The 13,571-nt window shown below is 55.1% G+C and overlaps 1 protein-coding gene and 1 long non-coding RNA gene across 2 annotated transcripts; both read left to right on the top strand.

Annotated features, from left to right (window-relative positions):
* Nucleotides 1-1,785: 1,785 nt before the first annotated feature.
* Nucleotides 1,786-3,053, top strand: LOC138689984 (uncharacterized). The gene is made up of 2 exons (XR_011328748.1): nucleotides 1,786-2,624; nucleotides 2,707-3,053. It is a non-coding gene; the product is annotated as an uncharacterized lncRNA (long non-coding RNA).
* A 1,508-nt stretch (nucleotides 3,054-4,561) lies between these two features.
* On the top strand, nucleotides 4,562-8,455 carry CDKN1B (cyclin dependent kinase inhibitor 1B). Its single transcript, XM_069806852.1, has 3 exons — nucleotides 4,562-5,545; nucleotides 6,116-6,246; nucleotides 7,527-8,455. Exons 1-2 carry the CDS (start codon nucleotides 5,071-5,073, stop codon nucleotides 6,235-6,237), a joined length of 597 nt encoding a protein of 198 aa, XP_069662953.1. The 5' UTR covers nucleotides 4,562-5,070; the 3' UTR covers nucleotides 6,238-6,246; nucleotides 7,527-8,455.
* The last annotated feature ends 5,116 nt before the right edge of the window (nucleotides 8,456-13,571 follow it).

Genomic DNA, 13,571 nt, shown 5'->3' with positions numbered 1-13,571 from the left:
ATCCAAGGCTTCTGCAGGTGTGTGATGGGGCCCACACCCCAGGGCACAACTGCTTTCCACCTGCTGCAAGGGAAATAGAGAGCCGAGCCCCCCAAAAAGTGAAGGGCCGCAGGGATGAGAGTAGGGACCCTGCCTGGAGGGGGGGGGGATGCTCTCAGGAGGGAGGCCGAGTCCTGGCTCTGGCCTGATCTCTGTCCTTAGGCTCCCTCTAGAGTTTACATCAAATGAGCAAAAGGTCTTAAAACTCGGCTTGGCTGTATCCCCCCCCCGCGTCCGCGGCGTGGGCAGCACGCCTGCCTCCTGCCCACGCTGAGCTCTGCTGCCTGCAGCAAGGGGCTTGCAGGCAGGACGGGCAGCGGGAGCGGCTCCCTGGCATGCGGGGGGGGGGGACTGGCATCTCCCAGCCCCTTCCTCGGCACCGCTCTGGTCCTGGGTGCTGCTGGATGATATCCCAGAGTCTTCGTAAGCTAAAACGGCTCTTTCCTCCCCGACAGTCTCTGCTGCTGAGCCATACCGGGCCCTAATCCTGCCCAGAAGGGAAGGGGCTCCCATTAAGCATGTTACGAATATCCCCAGTGTACTCAGGTGAATTCTCGGGGCCTGCGCCTCGAATGTCGTAGAGGCCTCACCCCACAGATCTTGAGGAAATTAGCATTTTGCCTGAGAAACTGGAGGTGTGGGGAAACAGCATCAGCTCAGTAACAGCTGAGGTTGGCGAGAAGCAAACTTCCTCAAGGCTCCAGCTTTCCAACGGGTCGCTCCATGCTCCTGCCCTCTTCATCCTCAACTCTGGAAGATGCATCCTGTGGAGGAGCTCGGGTATTATTCCCAATTTCCCCGCTATTTGCAAGGGAATATTGCAAATCCCAGACACCCCAGATGCTTTATGTGTGCAGTTTAGATGTGCTTTGCCGGTTCACTTGACAACTTTATAAAGTGCTGGGGAAGGAGGGTGGCCAAAAATGAGGACGGGAAGCTTGCCTGGGCGGTTCTGGAGGAAAGAAAAAACAGCGAGCAGCTCTGCCAGTGGAAAAGCCCCAAACAAGAGAGGGGAGCAGGGTACTGGGAAGAGAGGGGACGGGGTGTTCAGAGGCTGTTAGAGGAGCCAGGACATTCCTCGCACAGACCTCCCTATAAACACTCCTCCCTCCTTCCTAGTTCACTCCTCCAGGTTTTGCTTAGGGGGATTGGGGGGGTTGTTGCTGTTGCTTGTTTTCCTTTCTTTCCCCTAATCCCCTCTTCCGATCTTCGACTGGCTGCATCTTCAGCTTAAACGGCAACAGAGCGAGGAAAAAACGGCTTTTGGCGGCAAGAGCTTTGGGGTGGCTCTCGGAGCTCGACCCCCCCTCCTCATCCTCATCCCCACTCCGCTGCGCGGCCGCGCAAACCCCCTCCGCGGCGCGGCTGCTGTACCCCTCTTTTGCAAGACGATGGCGCTCTGATCTTTCCAGAGCTTTACTCCGGGACTCTCTAGTATTTTTTTTTTTTTGAAAGCTTTTTTTTTTGGCCTTTTTTTTTTTTTTTTTTTTCACGCTTCGCTGCTACTACAGGCGGGCGCCTGCCTCTCTCACGATTTGCTGCAGCCATCGGGGGTGCCTGACTGTAAACAAAACACTTTAGATCATGGCAAGGTCGCTGCAGACACAGCCTTTTTTCTCCTTTGCAGCCGCAGCGATTTAAGGTGGATTGCCGAGACCGGGGGGGGGGGGGGGGGGGAAGAAGCCGAAGGGGCCGCGGGGACCGAGCGCGACCCCCGAGCGCGGCCACCGGCCGCGCTCGGGGGTCGCGCTCGGTCCCCGCGGCCGCGGATGCTTCAGGGGTGCGGATGCTCCAGCCTCCCCCCCCCCCACCGCGGGAGGCCGCTCTGTTAATGTTAGTTTTTTGGTTTGGTGTTTTGTTTTGGTTTTTTTTTCCTTAATTTTATCCCCTTTCTTCATCATTTGTCCCAGAGCGACTCCAACGCTTTTCGACCGCGCGGGTTGGGGGCTGCGCTGCCTGCAGAAAAGGCGCGGAGCTAGCGCGGCTGCGGGGGGGTACAGCCCCCCCCCCCGCCTCTTCCCAGCCCCTCGGAGAGCAAGGGAGGGGGTGATGGAGGAGAAGGAATAGAGGGATAAGCCAAGGCGCAGACCACTCCTCTTTCGTTTTCTCTTTTGCTTCCATTAGTGGCTTAAATTATTTGCGCCCCCGCCCCTTTGGCTTTAATTACTCGTTTTCAATATACTTGTACACCATCCAGGGGCTTAGTCCCAGGCCCTTGTGCTGGGGGAGGTATAAACAGAGGAACAAAATAAAGAAGGTTCTTGTCCTACAGTAACTTGTTTCTTCTTTTCCAAAGGCTGCAAATAAATCAGTGCTCTTGTGCACCGCAGCCGTGTTCCTGGTTGTTTACCTGTGGGGCACGCGGTCTTTTCCAATATTCGGACCCCATTATTTTTTTTTTTTTCCTGGTACGTGTTTCTACTCTGGTACAATGTCGTAATCCTACTGACGAGGGGTTTGCCTTTCTTTTGTGGACTGGGAGACAAGCAGTGACTCCCAGGGAGCAGAGACTGGGAACTCCTCAGCTAAGGAGTCACCAGTGAGACATTCGGCAGGTTACCAGCAGGCAGGCCCACATCAGCAGGGTGAGCCCTGGGCATCTTCAGGGAGCCCCCCGGACATACTTTGCAGATCACTTTCTTAGCCTACAATGACTCTCTTGTGTAGATCAACAAGACAAGCCAAGTGTCCCACACCTGACAGAGAAAGTGAAGTCTGAAATGGCACTTCCTTGCTGGTGGCTATGGAAGTCAAAGGCAGGAAAGCCTGGAGAAATGAAGATGAAATCCTGCAAATAAAGCCGATGAATAGGCCCAGCTTTGCCAGCTGATACAGTTTTATCATGGACTTGCAACTTCAAAAAAAAGTCCCGGCTCCTGCAGACGTGAGAATGTCAGCTTTAATTTTCTTAAGTGAATTGCTAGAACTTGCGGTTGATGAGAGGAGATGGAAAACAACTTCCGAGTGCTAAAAAACCCAGAAAACAAATAAAAAATAACATGGCTAATATTTTACTTCAACCTTGTGCGTTTTAAACCGCTCTCACTTGTATTCTTCTTTTTTTTTGCCTGCGCACATCATTTTTGTGAACTGGGGTCTGGTGATACTGAGATTACTCAGGTGAGTGGTGTGAGCATAGCCCTGGGGCTACCACGCCGGGGCTGATGAAGGCAAGCAGACTGCTGTGGCCTGGGCTTGAGCGCTGTGTAATGGTTTTGACCCCCGGCCAGTGTACGCAGAGTTCAGCGTATCACTTCAGAAGAGCAACTGCAGCCAAGGGTTCGGTGGCCCATCAAAACTGCAGGCACCAAACCAGAGTGAGCCTGTGGGTGTAAGTACAGGACAGGGTGAAAGCTCCGTGTCTTCAAGGGCAAATCAGTTGACTCTTCCCTCGGCCAGTTAAACCCAGTCGTGTTGACCCCTGCCTTGTTGAGGTAGCTTGTCACTGGTGTGGCCCCCCCGCCCCAGAAGCAAAATTTGGAGGGGGGTGCTCTGCTTGCAGAGGAGACCTGGCCAGCTGGATGGGTGTGAAGAGCCTCCAGCCCTCCCAAGGGTCAGGCCCTGGATCTGGGCCCCTGGAAAAGTCAAAACCTTCGGCACCTGAGAGCACCCGCCGTGTCCTGCAAGGCATCGAGGGGGCTGCCCTGCCGAGCGAGGGAAGATGGCCGTGGAAGGGGCTGGAGACAAGGAGGGTGGCGAGGAGGATGCTGCGTTGCCCTTATCCCCACCGTACCTGCCGTGGCTATCCCACGAAGCCGCTCCGAAAACCCCCGGCTGTGACTCTTGGCTCACCTAACCTTCCGAGCACCCGAACGGGACAAACCCGAATGCTTTTGTTTTCTTTCCCCTGCTTGCTGAGATCTGAAATCCCTGCGGTGCTTTTTTTTTTTTTTTTTTCCTCTCCCGAGCCGTTTCTTCACCTCGTCCTTTCTCTGCTGGGAAGGCAGCGGGAGGTGATCCCCCGTCCCCCCGTCCCTGGGAGCCCCCAGCCCGGCTCTGCAGCCGGTGGGCTTGGGGTGCTGCGGGGTCAGGGTGCCGGCCTCCCCTGCAGATCCCGGGGAGACACCCCCCCTCCCCCAACCCCGGACCTCGGGGGGCTGCATCGCCAGAGCCCAGCCCGGGGAAAAAAAAACCCAACCAGGGCGGTGGGAGACTCCTGTCACAGAAACGCGTCAAAATGTCACCAGCCGCCACCACCACGCAGGCCTCTCGGGCAAGCAACGGGATGGGGCGGCGGTGGGTTGTGGGGTGGTTTTTTTTTGGGGTGGGCACAAATCCCGCCGAGCCCGAGTTTTGCGGAGGGAGGCGCCTGCCCACCCCTCTCGCCGCCATCGCTCCCCGTCCCCCCGCCTTCCCCCCGGTTCGGTTCGGCTCGGCTCGGCTCGGCCCGTCCCGGCCGGCGCCACCTTTAGAGCCGGCGGCGGCAGCGAGGTAGGGCCGGGCCGACGGGGCGGTGCCCGCCGCCGTAACCAATGGCTCGGCCGGGCTGTTTAAATAGACTCGTCCTGTCAATCATTTTCTTCTTCGTCAGCCTCCCTTCAATCGCCATATTGGGCAACCGAGAAAAGGGCTCGTCTCCCCTTGTTTTTTTCCGTCTCGCTTTTACTACGCGGCGGCGGCGCGGGCGGCGGGGCCACCACCAGCACCTCCAGTACCACCAGTACCACCACCACCAGCAGCGGCGGCGGCGGCGAGCGGCGGCGGCGGCGGGGCAGCGCCGCTCCCCCCCCCCCGCACCGCTCCTCCACCCGCCCGGGGCTCCCCGGCGGCGGCGGCGGCTGTCGGGGTTCATCCCCGGGCCGGCGCTTATGCGAGGGCGAGCGTTCGCCCCTTCTCCGCGGGCCGAGGGCGAGCGGGGCCGAGGCGGAGCCGGAGAGCGGGGCAACGCGGAGAGGAGGCGCGGAGGAGAGCCGCCGAGAGCCGAGAAATAAAAGGCGGAGAGGAGGAGGAGGAGGAGGAGGAGGCGGCGGCTGGGGGGGGGGGGAGCAGCGAGCAAAACAACCGCCGCCAGAAGAAAGAGGGTGGGGGGAGATGTCAAACGTCCGTATTTCTAATGGGAGCCCTACCCTGGAGCGCATGGAAGCCAGGCAGTCGGAGTACCCGAAGCCGTCAGCTTGCAGGAACCTCTTCGGGCCGGTGAATCACGAAGAGTTAAACAGGGACTTGAAGAAGCACCGCCAGGAGATGGAGGAGGCATGCCAGAGGAAGTGGAATTTCGATTTCCAGAATCACAAGCCGCTGGAAGGCAGGTACGAGTGGCAAGCCGTGGAGAAGGGGAGCTCGCCCGACTTCTACTTCAGACCCCCCAGGCTACTGAAAGCTGTCTGCAAGACCTCCGGCCGCCAGAGCTTGGATGTAAACGGGAATTGCCAAACCGTGGTTTTTGTCGGTTCTCAGGGAATCTCAGAGGACACTCACTGTGTAGATCAAAAGACTGATGTTTCTGAAAATCAGACGGACTTTGCAGAGCAGTGCACTGGGCAGAGGAAAAGACCTGCCACCGACGGTAACGTACCCTCGCGAAAACCGCAGCGCTTTTTTCTCCGCCTGCCCTGCCGGTGCCAGCACCGGGGCTCTCGGCCCCTTCGCCCCTGCCACGCGTGGCCTGGCCGCGGTGGGCTGTGCCCCGCCGGGCACCGGCTCGGTGTATTCCCCCTCCTCCTTTCGCCTAAAAAAAAAAAAAAGCCCGGGTGCTGTTGGCGGTCCCGGGCGGGGGCGGGGGGGGGGGTCCCGCGTTAAGTGGGAGCCGGTCGATGATTTGCAAGGAAAAGCCTGTAGACGCGGATCATCCCCTCTGCGGGGACCCGGCCTCCTGCCCAGGTGGGAGGAGGTTCGTAACGCTCACGCGAAGCCAAAGGGGGACAGGGATTTTAGGCGAAAACGGGAAAACTTGGATTTCTTACCTAGAGAGCTGCCCGTCTCCCCTCCCCCTGCTCGCTTTCACGTAGCCCATAGCCGACATGGGGATCCGGGAATATCCCCCCCCCGGCTGCCGAGCAAACATCTGGAAGGAAAATATTTTAATATCACTCTCCCCCCTCCACCCCCCGCCTTGTTTTTAATTTTCCCCTCCTAGATTCCTCTCCTCAAAATAAAAGAGCCAACACAACAGAAGAAGAGGTCTCAGAAGACTCCCCCAGTGCCAGTTCAGTGGAGCAAACACCCAAGAAATCAAGCCCAAGAAGACATCAAACGTAAACCGTTTAGGTAGGTTCCCTTTAGGATCTGGCATTGGGATGCAAAGAAGGGAAGGAAAAGGTGACCGAGGGGGTCTCGCCCTTCTATAAGAGGGGGACTAGGGGGTGTCGAGCCCCTCTGGGCTGGCTGCGGGGTCTTTTCTCCCAGGAAGGGTGGCTTTCCCCAAGCGCTTGGGGCTGGGTGTGCGTTGGAGGGTGGGGGTGGGACGCGTTGGGCTTGGAAAAAAGAACAAAACAAGGGGCTAAAACCCACAGCCGGGCACCGCAGCCTCGTCCGGGCTGGGGCAGGGGCTGGGGTGGGAGCCCCGGCCGCGGTGGGACCGACCCTGCCTCCCCTCCTCCGGGAGCGGGAGCGGGAGCGGAGGAAGGGGGAAAGCCCTTTTCCCGAGGACCGTGCGGGTGGAGGGACCGAGTTTCAAACGCGGCTGGTGCGTGATGTTAGATGACAAGGGATTTCGGGGGGCTTTCCGGGTGCCGTCCCCGTCCCCCCTGGTGCTTTTCCACCTACAGTGTCAGCGTTGCCGTCGCATGTCGCGGCGACCTCCCACCCCTGGGAGAAATAAGTCAAAAAGTTGGGTCTGAGGGCAAACCGGGCAGTTTTTGTAAAATCCGAGCTAGGCAAGGTTGTTTTTTTCTTTTTTTTTTTTCTTTTTTTTCCTTCCCCTGGTTGTTTTGGTTTGGTTTTAGACTCTGGCAAAGGGGAGAGAGCGGGTTAATGCGAGCTGGGTTGTCCTGCCTTTTTTTTTTTTTTTTTTTCTTCCTTCTTCTTTCCTCCCCCCCCCCTCCCCCTTCTTGTTGTTGTTTTGTTTTAAGGCGAGGGCTGGGGCGGAGGGAGTTGGTAAATTGCGCCGGCGGTTTTCGCAGCCGAGGTTAGGAGCGAGGTTTACAAACACGATTTGCGATTGTGCAGAAAAGAGATTAAGCTGTAAAGCAGAAGTTGCAACAAATTAGTCCCGCTGGGGTGAGCGGTGGAGGAGCCCGTCAGCATGCGTGGCTATGCAAATACCGCTACTACCGCCCGCTTGTTTGGGACACACACGGACACATACCGGGCCGAAAAGGAGGGATCCCGCCGCTTTTCTCCCCCCCCCCCCCCGGTAAAACGGGCGGAGGACGGGCGGGCGGGGGTGCCAGCAGCGCGGCCCCGGGCAGGGCCTGCCCGCCCCGGGGATGCGGTGTCGGTTTGAACCGGTTGCGCCGTGGATGGCGTTTCTTTTTTTTCGACGTTTTCTAATCGTTTTCTCACTCTTCTTCTTCTTCTCCCCCCCCCCCCCCCCCCTTCGGCTGCAGAGCGGAGGATGTGCGTGTGTCCTCGTTCATCGGGTGCGGCGGGGGGCGATGAAGCGAGGAAGATGTAAAAGTTGTAGTGGAAACGAAAATACATATCGCCGATCTCCGTGGGATGGAGGTCCTGTACAAGCACTGAAAAAAAAAAAAAAACCAACAGCAACAAAACAAAAACCAACACCAACAACAAAAAGCAAACAATAACACTAAAATTTTAGGCACTCTTAAAAGACCTGCCTCTAAAAGCATTGGATGTAGCATTGTGCAATTAGGTGTTTCCTTATTTGCTTCATTGTACTACCTGTGTATATAGTTTTTACCTTATGTAGCACATAAACCTTGTTGGGAGGGGGGAGGGCGTGGAAGAGGGTGACCGATTGGAACTTGCTTTCACAATCTAGCAAGCAAAGAAATGTATGAAGAGAAGCAGTGTAGGTTTTTTTATTACTTAAAGATGTATTGTCCCTTTACGTGGGTCTGCCGTGTTTTTTCTTTTTTTTTTTGTTTTGTTTTTAATGGACCATGGTGGTAACCCTGCTCAGAGCAGATTATGACAGGCCGCTTGTGAAATTTCGTCCTACTGCATTAAACAAGAGGTGGGAGCTGTGATGATTCCGTTATGTAGTAGCAAAAGTTTCCCCCCCCGACTTCAGATCTATATAGCAAATATGAATGCGTGTAAGAGTTGTGTAAAATCATCCTGTTGTTACGTTGCCTGATTTCCTGGTGTTTTGGGGTTTTTTTTTGTTGTTGTTGTTTTTTTTTTTAACTAATCTGGAGGGCCTTTGCTCTGAATCTCGAATATTGTTTTCTGATCTGACCCACTTCCTGAAGTGTTTGTGTGTGAGGGAAAAGGGATACTACATCTTTAAACAGTATTTCTACATTGCCTGTGTACCTGTATGTAAAAATAAAAAAAAGTTTGAAGTGTACCTGTGTACATAACTCTGTAAAGACACTGAGAAATTATACTAACTTATTTATGTTAAAAGATTTTTTTTAATCTAGAAGACAATATTTTTCCCCATAAAGCCAAAGTGGCATGTTTTTGTGCATTTGTAAATGCTCTATTTGGTAGACTTTTTAGGTTTTTTTTGTTTGGGTTTTTTTTTTTGTTGGGTTTTTTTTCCTTTTTCTGATAATTAATATGGCTGTGCTTAAAGGATTGCAGACTGAGCCAATTTAATATTTTTTTTTGTAATGTGTGGGAAAAAAAAATCCAGATTGATATTGTTTCACATCAAGCAATCAATAAAGAAAACTGCCATATATAAGAAATATGTTCTTCATTAGTGTGTGTTTCAACCTCCCTCAGCCTGGCACAGGAGGAAATAAGGCTCCTTCGAGAAATAACAGCAAGTTTCCTTTGGGTATCTCTTCCCCTGGCTCCAGCACAGGTGAAAAATAAGGAATGCAGCTCGCTCTCTTCACCCTTAGTGCCACGCTATCGTGTCTCCTCTGTGATAACTGGGAATAACGTGCCCTCTTAATGCGAAAGAGTGGAATTTCCTCCTGTCGCAATATATTTTTTTTAATTTTTTTTTTTTATTTTTTTTTGAGGAAGAAAAACACCTCGCTCGAGGTTATTTCTCACACTTGCTCGTTCGACTCGCGAGGCTTAAAACTCGAGCCTAAAATGAGCCCCTTCCTGGCACGGACCCGCTGCCCATTGTGGACCAGAGAGCCACCACATCTCCGGCTTTGCCCCCCCCCAGCCCTCCCCCTCCCTCCCGGTGTGCCGTGCCGGTGACCCCCCCGCCGGTTCCACACGGACACCCGCGCTCTCCTCTCCCTCTCCTCTCCTCACGGCCGCCTTCCCTGCGAACCAAGATGGCGCCTCACACACCCCTGTCCCAGCAGATGCTGCTGCGGGGCACCGCCGCCCCCCCCCCCCAAACCCGGGCAGATGGCACCCCGCGGTCTGTGCGATTCAAGCCGCGAAACGTGGAAAACCCTGGCGAAAATCTAAAAAAAAAAACCAACCCCAAACTAATATTTTTTTTTAATTTTTTATTTATTTTTTTCCCAGCACGAACAAAAGTGATCGTGATGGAAAACACCAACAGCGGCGTCTCCCCGAGCCGGGACAGCGGAACCTCCCCCGGAGTTTCCCCAGGGACTCTGTGTGTGGGGGGGGACACGGACACGCTCGAAGCGGGGGGCGCTGCGTTATCCCCCCCAAACCCCGGGGTCGCGGCTTGTTGTCGCGGCGGGGCCTGGCGAGCCTCCGCGGGAGGAAGCGGCCCTCACCACTGGGGGGGGGGAGATTTAAGGTGGCGCGGGGCTGCGCCGGGCCGCGCCTTCTGCCTGCGCGGCGGGAGGAATTTTTTAAATTTTACCCCCCCCCTCCCTTCCTCCTCCTCCTCCTCCTCCTCCTCCTCTTCCTCCTCCTCGTCGCAGCGTTTCCTCCTCGGGCGGCTGGAGGCAACCTTGCCTCGCTGCTTCCCTCCGCCTGACGCGCCGCTCCCCGGGACCCGCCGGAGACGGGGGGGGGGGGTGGCAAAAAAAAAAAAAAAAAAAAAAAAAGGGCGGGGGGGAGGGAGGGAGGAGCCAACGGCTGGGGGGTGGTGGTGTTAAGCCCCGCCCCGCCCCGCCCCGCCCTGACTGATGCAATAGGCGCGGCGGCGGGAGCGCGCGCGCGCGCGCCGCCCGCCCTCCCGCCCTCCCTGCCGGCGGTCACGCGTCCACGCGGATGTGCGCACGCTCGCACGCGCGCCCGCCCCCCCCCCATTTGCCCGCCCCCCCCCCCCCCCCCCCCCCGTCGGTACTCCCATGCCAGAGGAGAAGGATGTGACGGGTTCCTCCAGCGGGATTATTTGGGACGTGGATCTGACCGGTCTGGGGTTTTTTTTGTTTTTTTTTTTTGTTTTTTTTTTTTTCACTCGAGACGTTTGGCTGGAAGAGAAAAGTCCTGACAATGTGTCCTTAAAGTCACTGTTAACACCCACCGCTTCTCAGCTGGGGAAGGAGCCTCCTCTTCCTCCAATGGGGAAATTAACTGGAAAACCAAGTTTTTCCGACATCCATACCCAGCTGCGCCTCTGAGTAGCGTCAGCTGAAAAAAAACCCGAAGAAACGCTGAATTTCATTCGCGAAAGAAAACATTCCACTTGCAGAAATGTCAACATGTTTTGTTTCAACATCTTCTTAGGGTATTTTTGGTATTTTCAACTTTTCATTTTAAGATGGCATTTTTTTTTTTTTCATTTGAAAAGTAATCTACTATTCTCGTGCTTTTTGGGTTTTTTTAAACACCCACCAAAAGAAAACGCTGACAGTATAATGGCTTTAACAAAATGTGTGATCTGCAGTAAAATAATTAGATTATATTGTATAAATTGTTTTGCTGTGCCCCCAAATGAGATCTTTCCTGCTTTGATTTGACTGGAAAAACCTTGAAGACTTTCTGTTCTTTTTTAACATTGATCTCCCCCCCCCCCCCCCCCCCCCCCAAAGTTTCGTTTACTTACTGAGCCAAAAAAAGGCATTTTTCACACTGGGCGGGTAGTATCTGCACTTGTGGTTTGCCGTGTTTTGCCCCGACTCGGCCACCTCCTCCATCCAGGGAGCTCGCGTACCTTCCCTCTCCCTGCCTGCCCTCTGCCTTGCCCACATCAGTCGCTGCAAGACTCAAAATTGGGCAAAAAATAGAGGGGAATGTGGTTTTCTTCTCCGTTATTTTTTTTCTTTTTTCATTAAAAAAATAATAATTCCTAATTCACTTTACTTAAAGGCAAGCAAATGTGTTTTTTCCTATAATATAAAATTAATAATGATAATATAAATATAAAAATAGTAGGATAATCTAGAATGATAATATAAAAAGGGCCACTGGCTAACCCCAAACCGGCATCAGACTGTCCACCCTTCATCTGCTTCTGCCTGAAGAAAACAAACCAAACCTGACAGCAGCTACAAAAAAAAACACACCAAAAGGAGGTTACCAGCCCTGCAAAACACGCAGAACAAGCGAGAGGAGCAGGAGCTCTGCTCCTCTCCCGTCCTCTTCCCCCTGCCCCGGGGAGGCAAAAACAAGAGGGGAAAAAGTCTCGCTCTGGCAGCATGGGCACAAAAATATTGCTGAGGTGAAAAAGAAAGGCGTGGGGACCTTTCGTCCTTGTCACGGGGTCACGTTCCAGCCCCAAGCCGCCGCCGCGGCAGGGGAGCACGGCCCGGGTCTCGGCGGGCTTTGGAGCCGGCGTCGGAGAAGGAATATGGAAGCGTGGCAGGTTCAAAGGAATGGATGGGTGGAGAGGACCAGGGCGAAATACGGAGGCTGTCCCGCAGTCGGCACGCTTCCCAAAACGGCTTCCCTTCTGCAGGACGCCGCCAGCCTCCCCGGGCCTGAGCCGCAGTCGGGATGCGATCGTCCCACCGAACTCGCCGCCCTCCGCAAGGAGCCGACGCCTGATCCCGCGCGTCCGTCTCCGACCGAGACACACTCGAGTTAAACAGATAAAGCTGGTTTGCCTTTTTTTTTCGGCTCTCGCCCCCCCCCAAAACCAGGGGTTCAGCTGCGCATCGGCGGGATGCGGCTGCCCTGCGCGTTGCCGCCGGGGAGGGGGCAGCTCTGCCCGTTCCCCTCGCTGGGGAGCGGGGTTTGGGGGAACCCCTCTGCGCCCCCCCCCTTCCCCAGCTGGGCCTGGCTGCGTGCACCCTCCCCGTCTTAATTAACCTCGCTCAGCCGCACGTTCTCCTCAAGCAAAGGGCACAAGCGGTTCATGGGGACCACCTCCCAGGGCTCGGGGCTGGAAGGGGGGGGAGTTTTCCAGCTCTGGATTTTGGGAAAGGGAACGTTGCAGCTGCGGGCAGCACCTCACGCGGTGGTCCACCGCGGCCGGTGACACCGCTACTGGTGTCAACGCGGCCGAGGACGCCAGTTCAGGGCCCAGTTAAGCCAAGCTGGTGCTGGTGGCCGGCTCCGGCCGCGCCGGCAGGCTCTGGGTGGAAGCAGGGAGCAACACACCTGGAGGTTTAGCGTTCCCTACCCGCAAAGACGGGCTGTGCCAGTTCAGGCTTTTATACCTGGCCATCCTACCACGCCTGCAGCAGTTTGGAGGAGCCAGCCGGCAGGAACATTAGTTTCGTTCCAATTTTATCCTTGGCCTCACATCTGAGACTTCGAGCAAGGATTCCAGTCGTGGGCAGACGCCCCATTTTGTGTGCTCCAGACGCTACTCCCACAAGGACCGAGCAGCCCTTTACGTGGAGGCCAAAAAACCAACCCTTGCCTCATAAAGCCTTTCTGTCATGACTGGCTCTACCCGGATGGAAACCGGGGACCTGCAAGTGCGGGAAGGTCTCCCTGTCCTCCTGCTAGCTGGGCAGGCTGGAAGAGCTCTGCGAGCAGACAACCGTGCCCCGGTGAGCACAGTCATAGCTGCGGTCCTCACTTTCCTTGGGGAGAGATGCTGGAGGTCTGGGACTGACCATACCTAAGTTTTTCCTGCCAGATGTGAAGCCTGGAGTCGATGCCGTAAGCTTGGTAACCTGGTAGACCCCAAACCTTCTTTTTTTTTTTTTTTTTTTTTTCTGGAGCAAAGTGATAAATCGTTCCCATCACAGCTGCCGGCTTCCTGCTGTATTTATTTTATTCTAGTTGGGGACCGGGGATCAGACGAGAAGGCACATGCGCGCGCAGACAAATATAGATATTTATTTATTTTTATTAGTGGATTAGTGGAACAGAGACCTCTACTGGCCCAGCTCAAAGAGCGGCTGCCGAGGTCTGCTGCCGGTGGGATTTCTCGCTCGCCTTCACCTCACCGACTTTGGACATTTCCTCCTGGGTCACAGGCATTTGCTAAGGAAAGCTAAGAAGCAGCCTTTCACGTTTTCCCTTCTTTTTAAAAAATCCAGCGTGTAGGGAGTCACTCGGATGCAATTGCTAGCCCACGAATTTGTGACAGTGGTCCATGTCCATGTACTAAGTAAAGGAGCTTGTCTCCTTTAGGAGGGGATGAACCTTGGGCACTGAAGCATGGCAGAGAGTCAGAGGCTTATCGGTACCGGAGGACAAGGCAGCAGGGTGTTTTCATCTATTCCATT

The sequence above is a fragment of the Haliaeetus albicilla genome, chromosome 19, assembly GCF_947461875.1.
Source record: "Haliaeetus albicilla chromosome 19, bHalAlb1.1, whole genome shotgun sequence".
In the NCBI taxonomy this organism is placed as follows: Eukaryota; Metazoa; Chordata; class Aves; order Accipitriformes; family Accipitridae; genus Haliaeetus; species Haliaeetus albicilla.
Note: the sequence above shows the minus strand (reverse complement) of the source record. Positions and strands in the feature narration are given on the sequence as shown.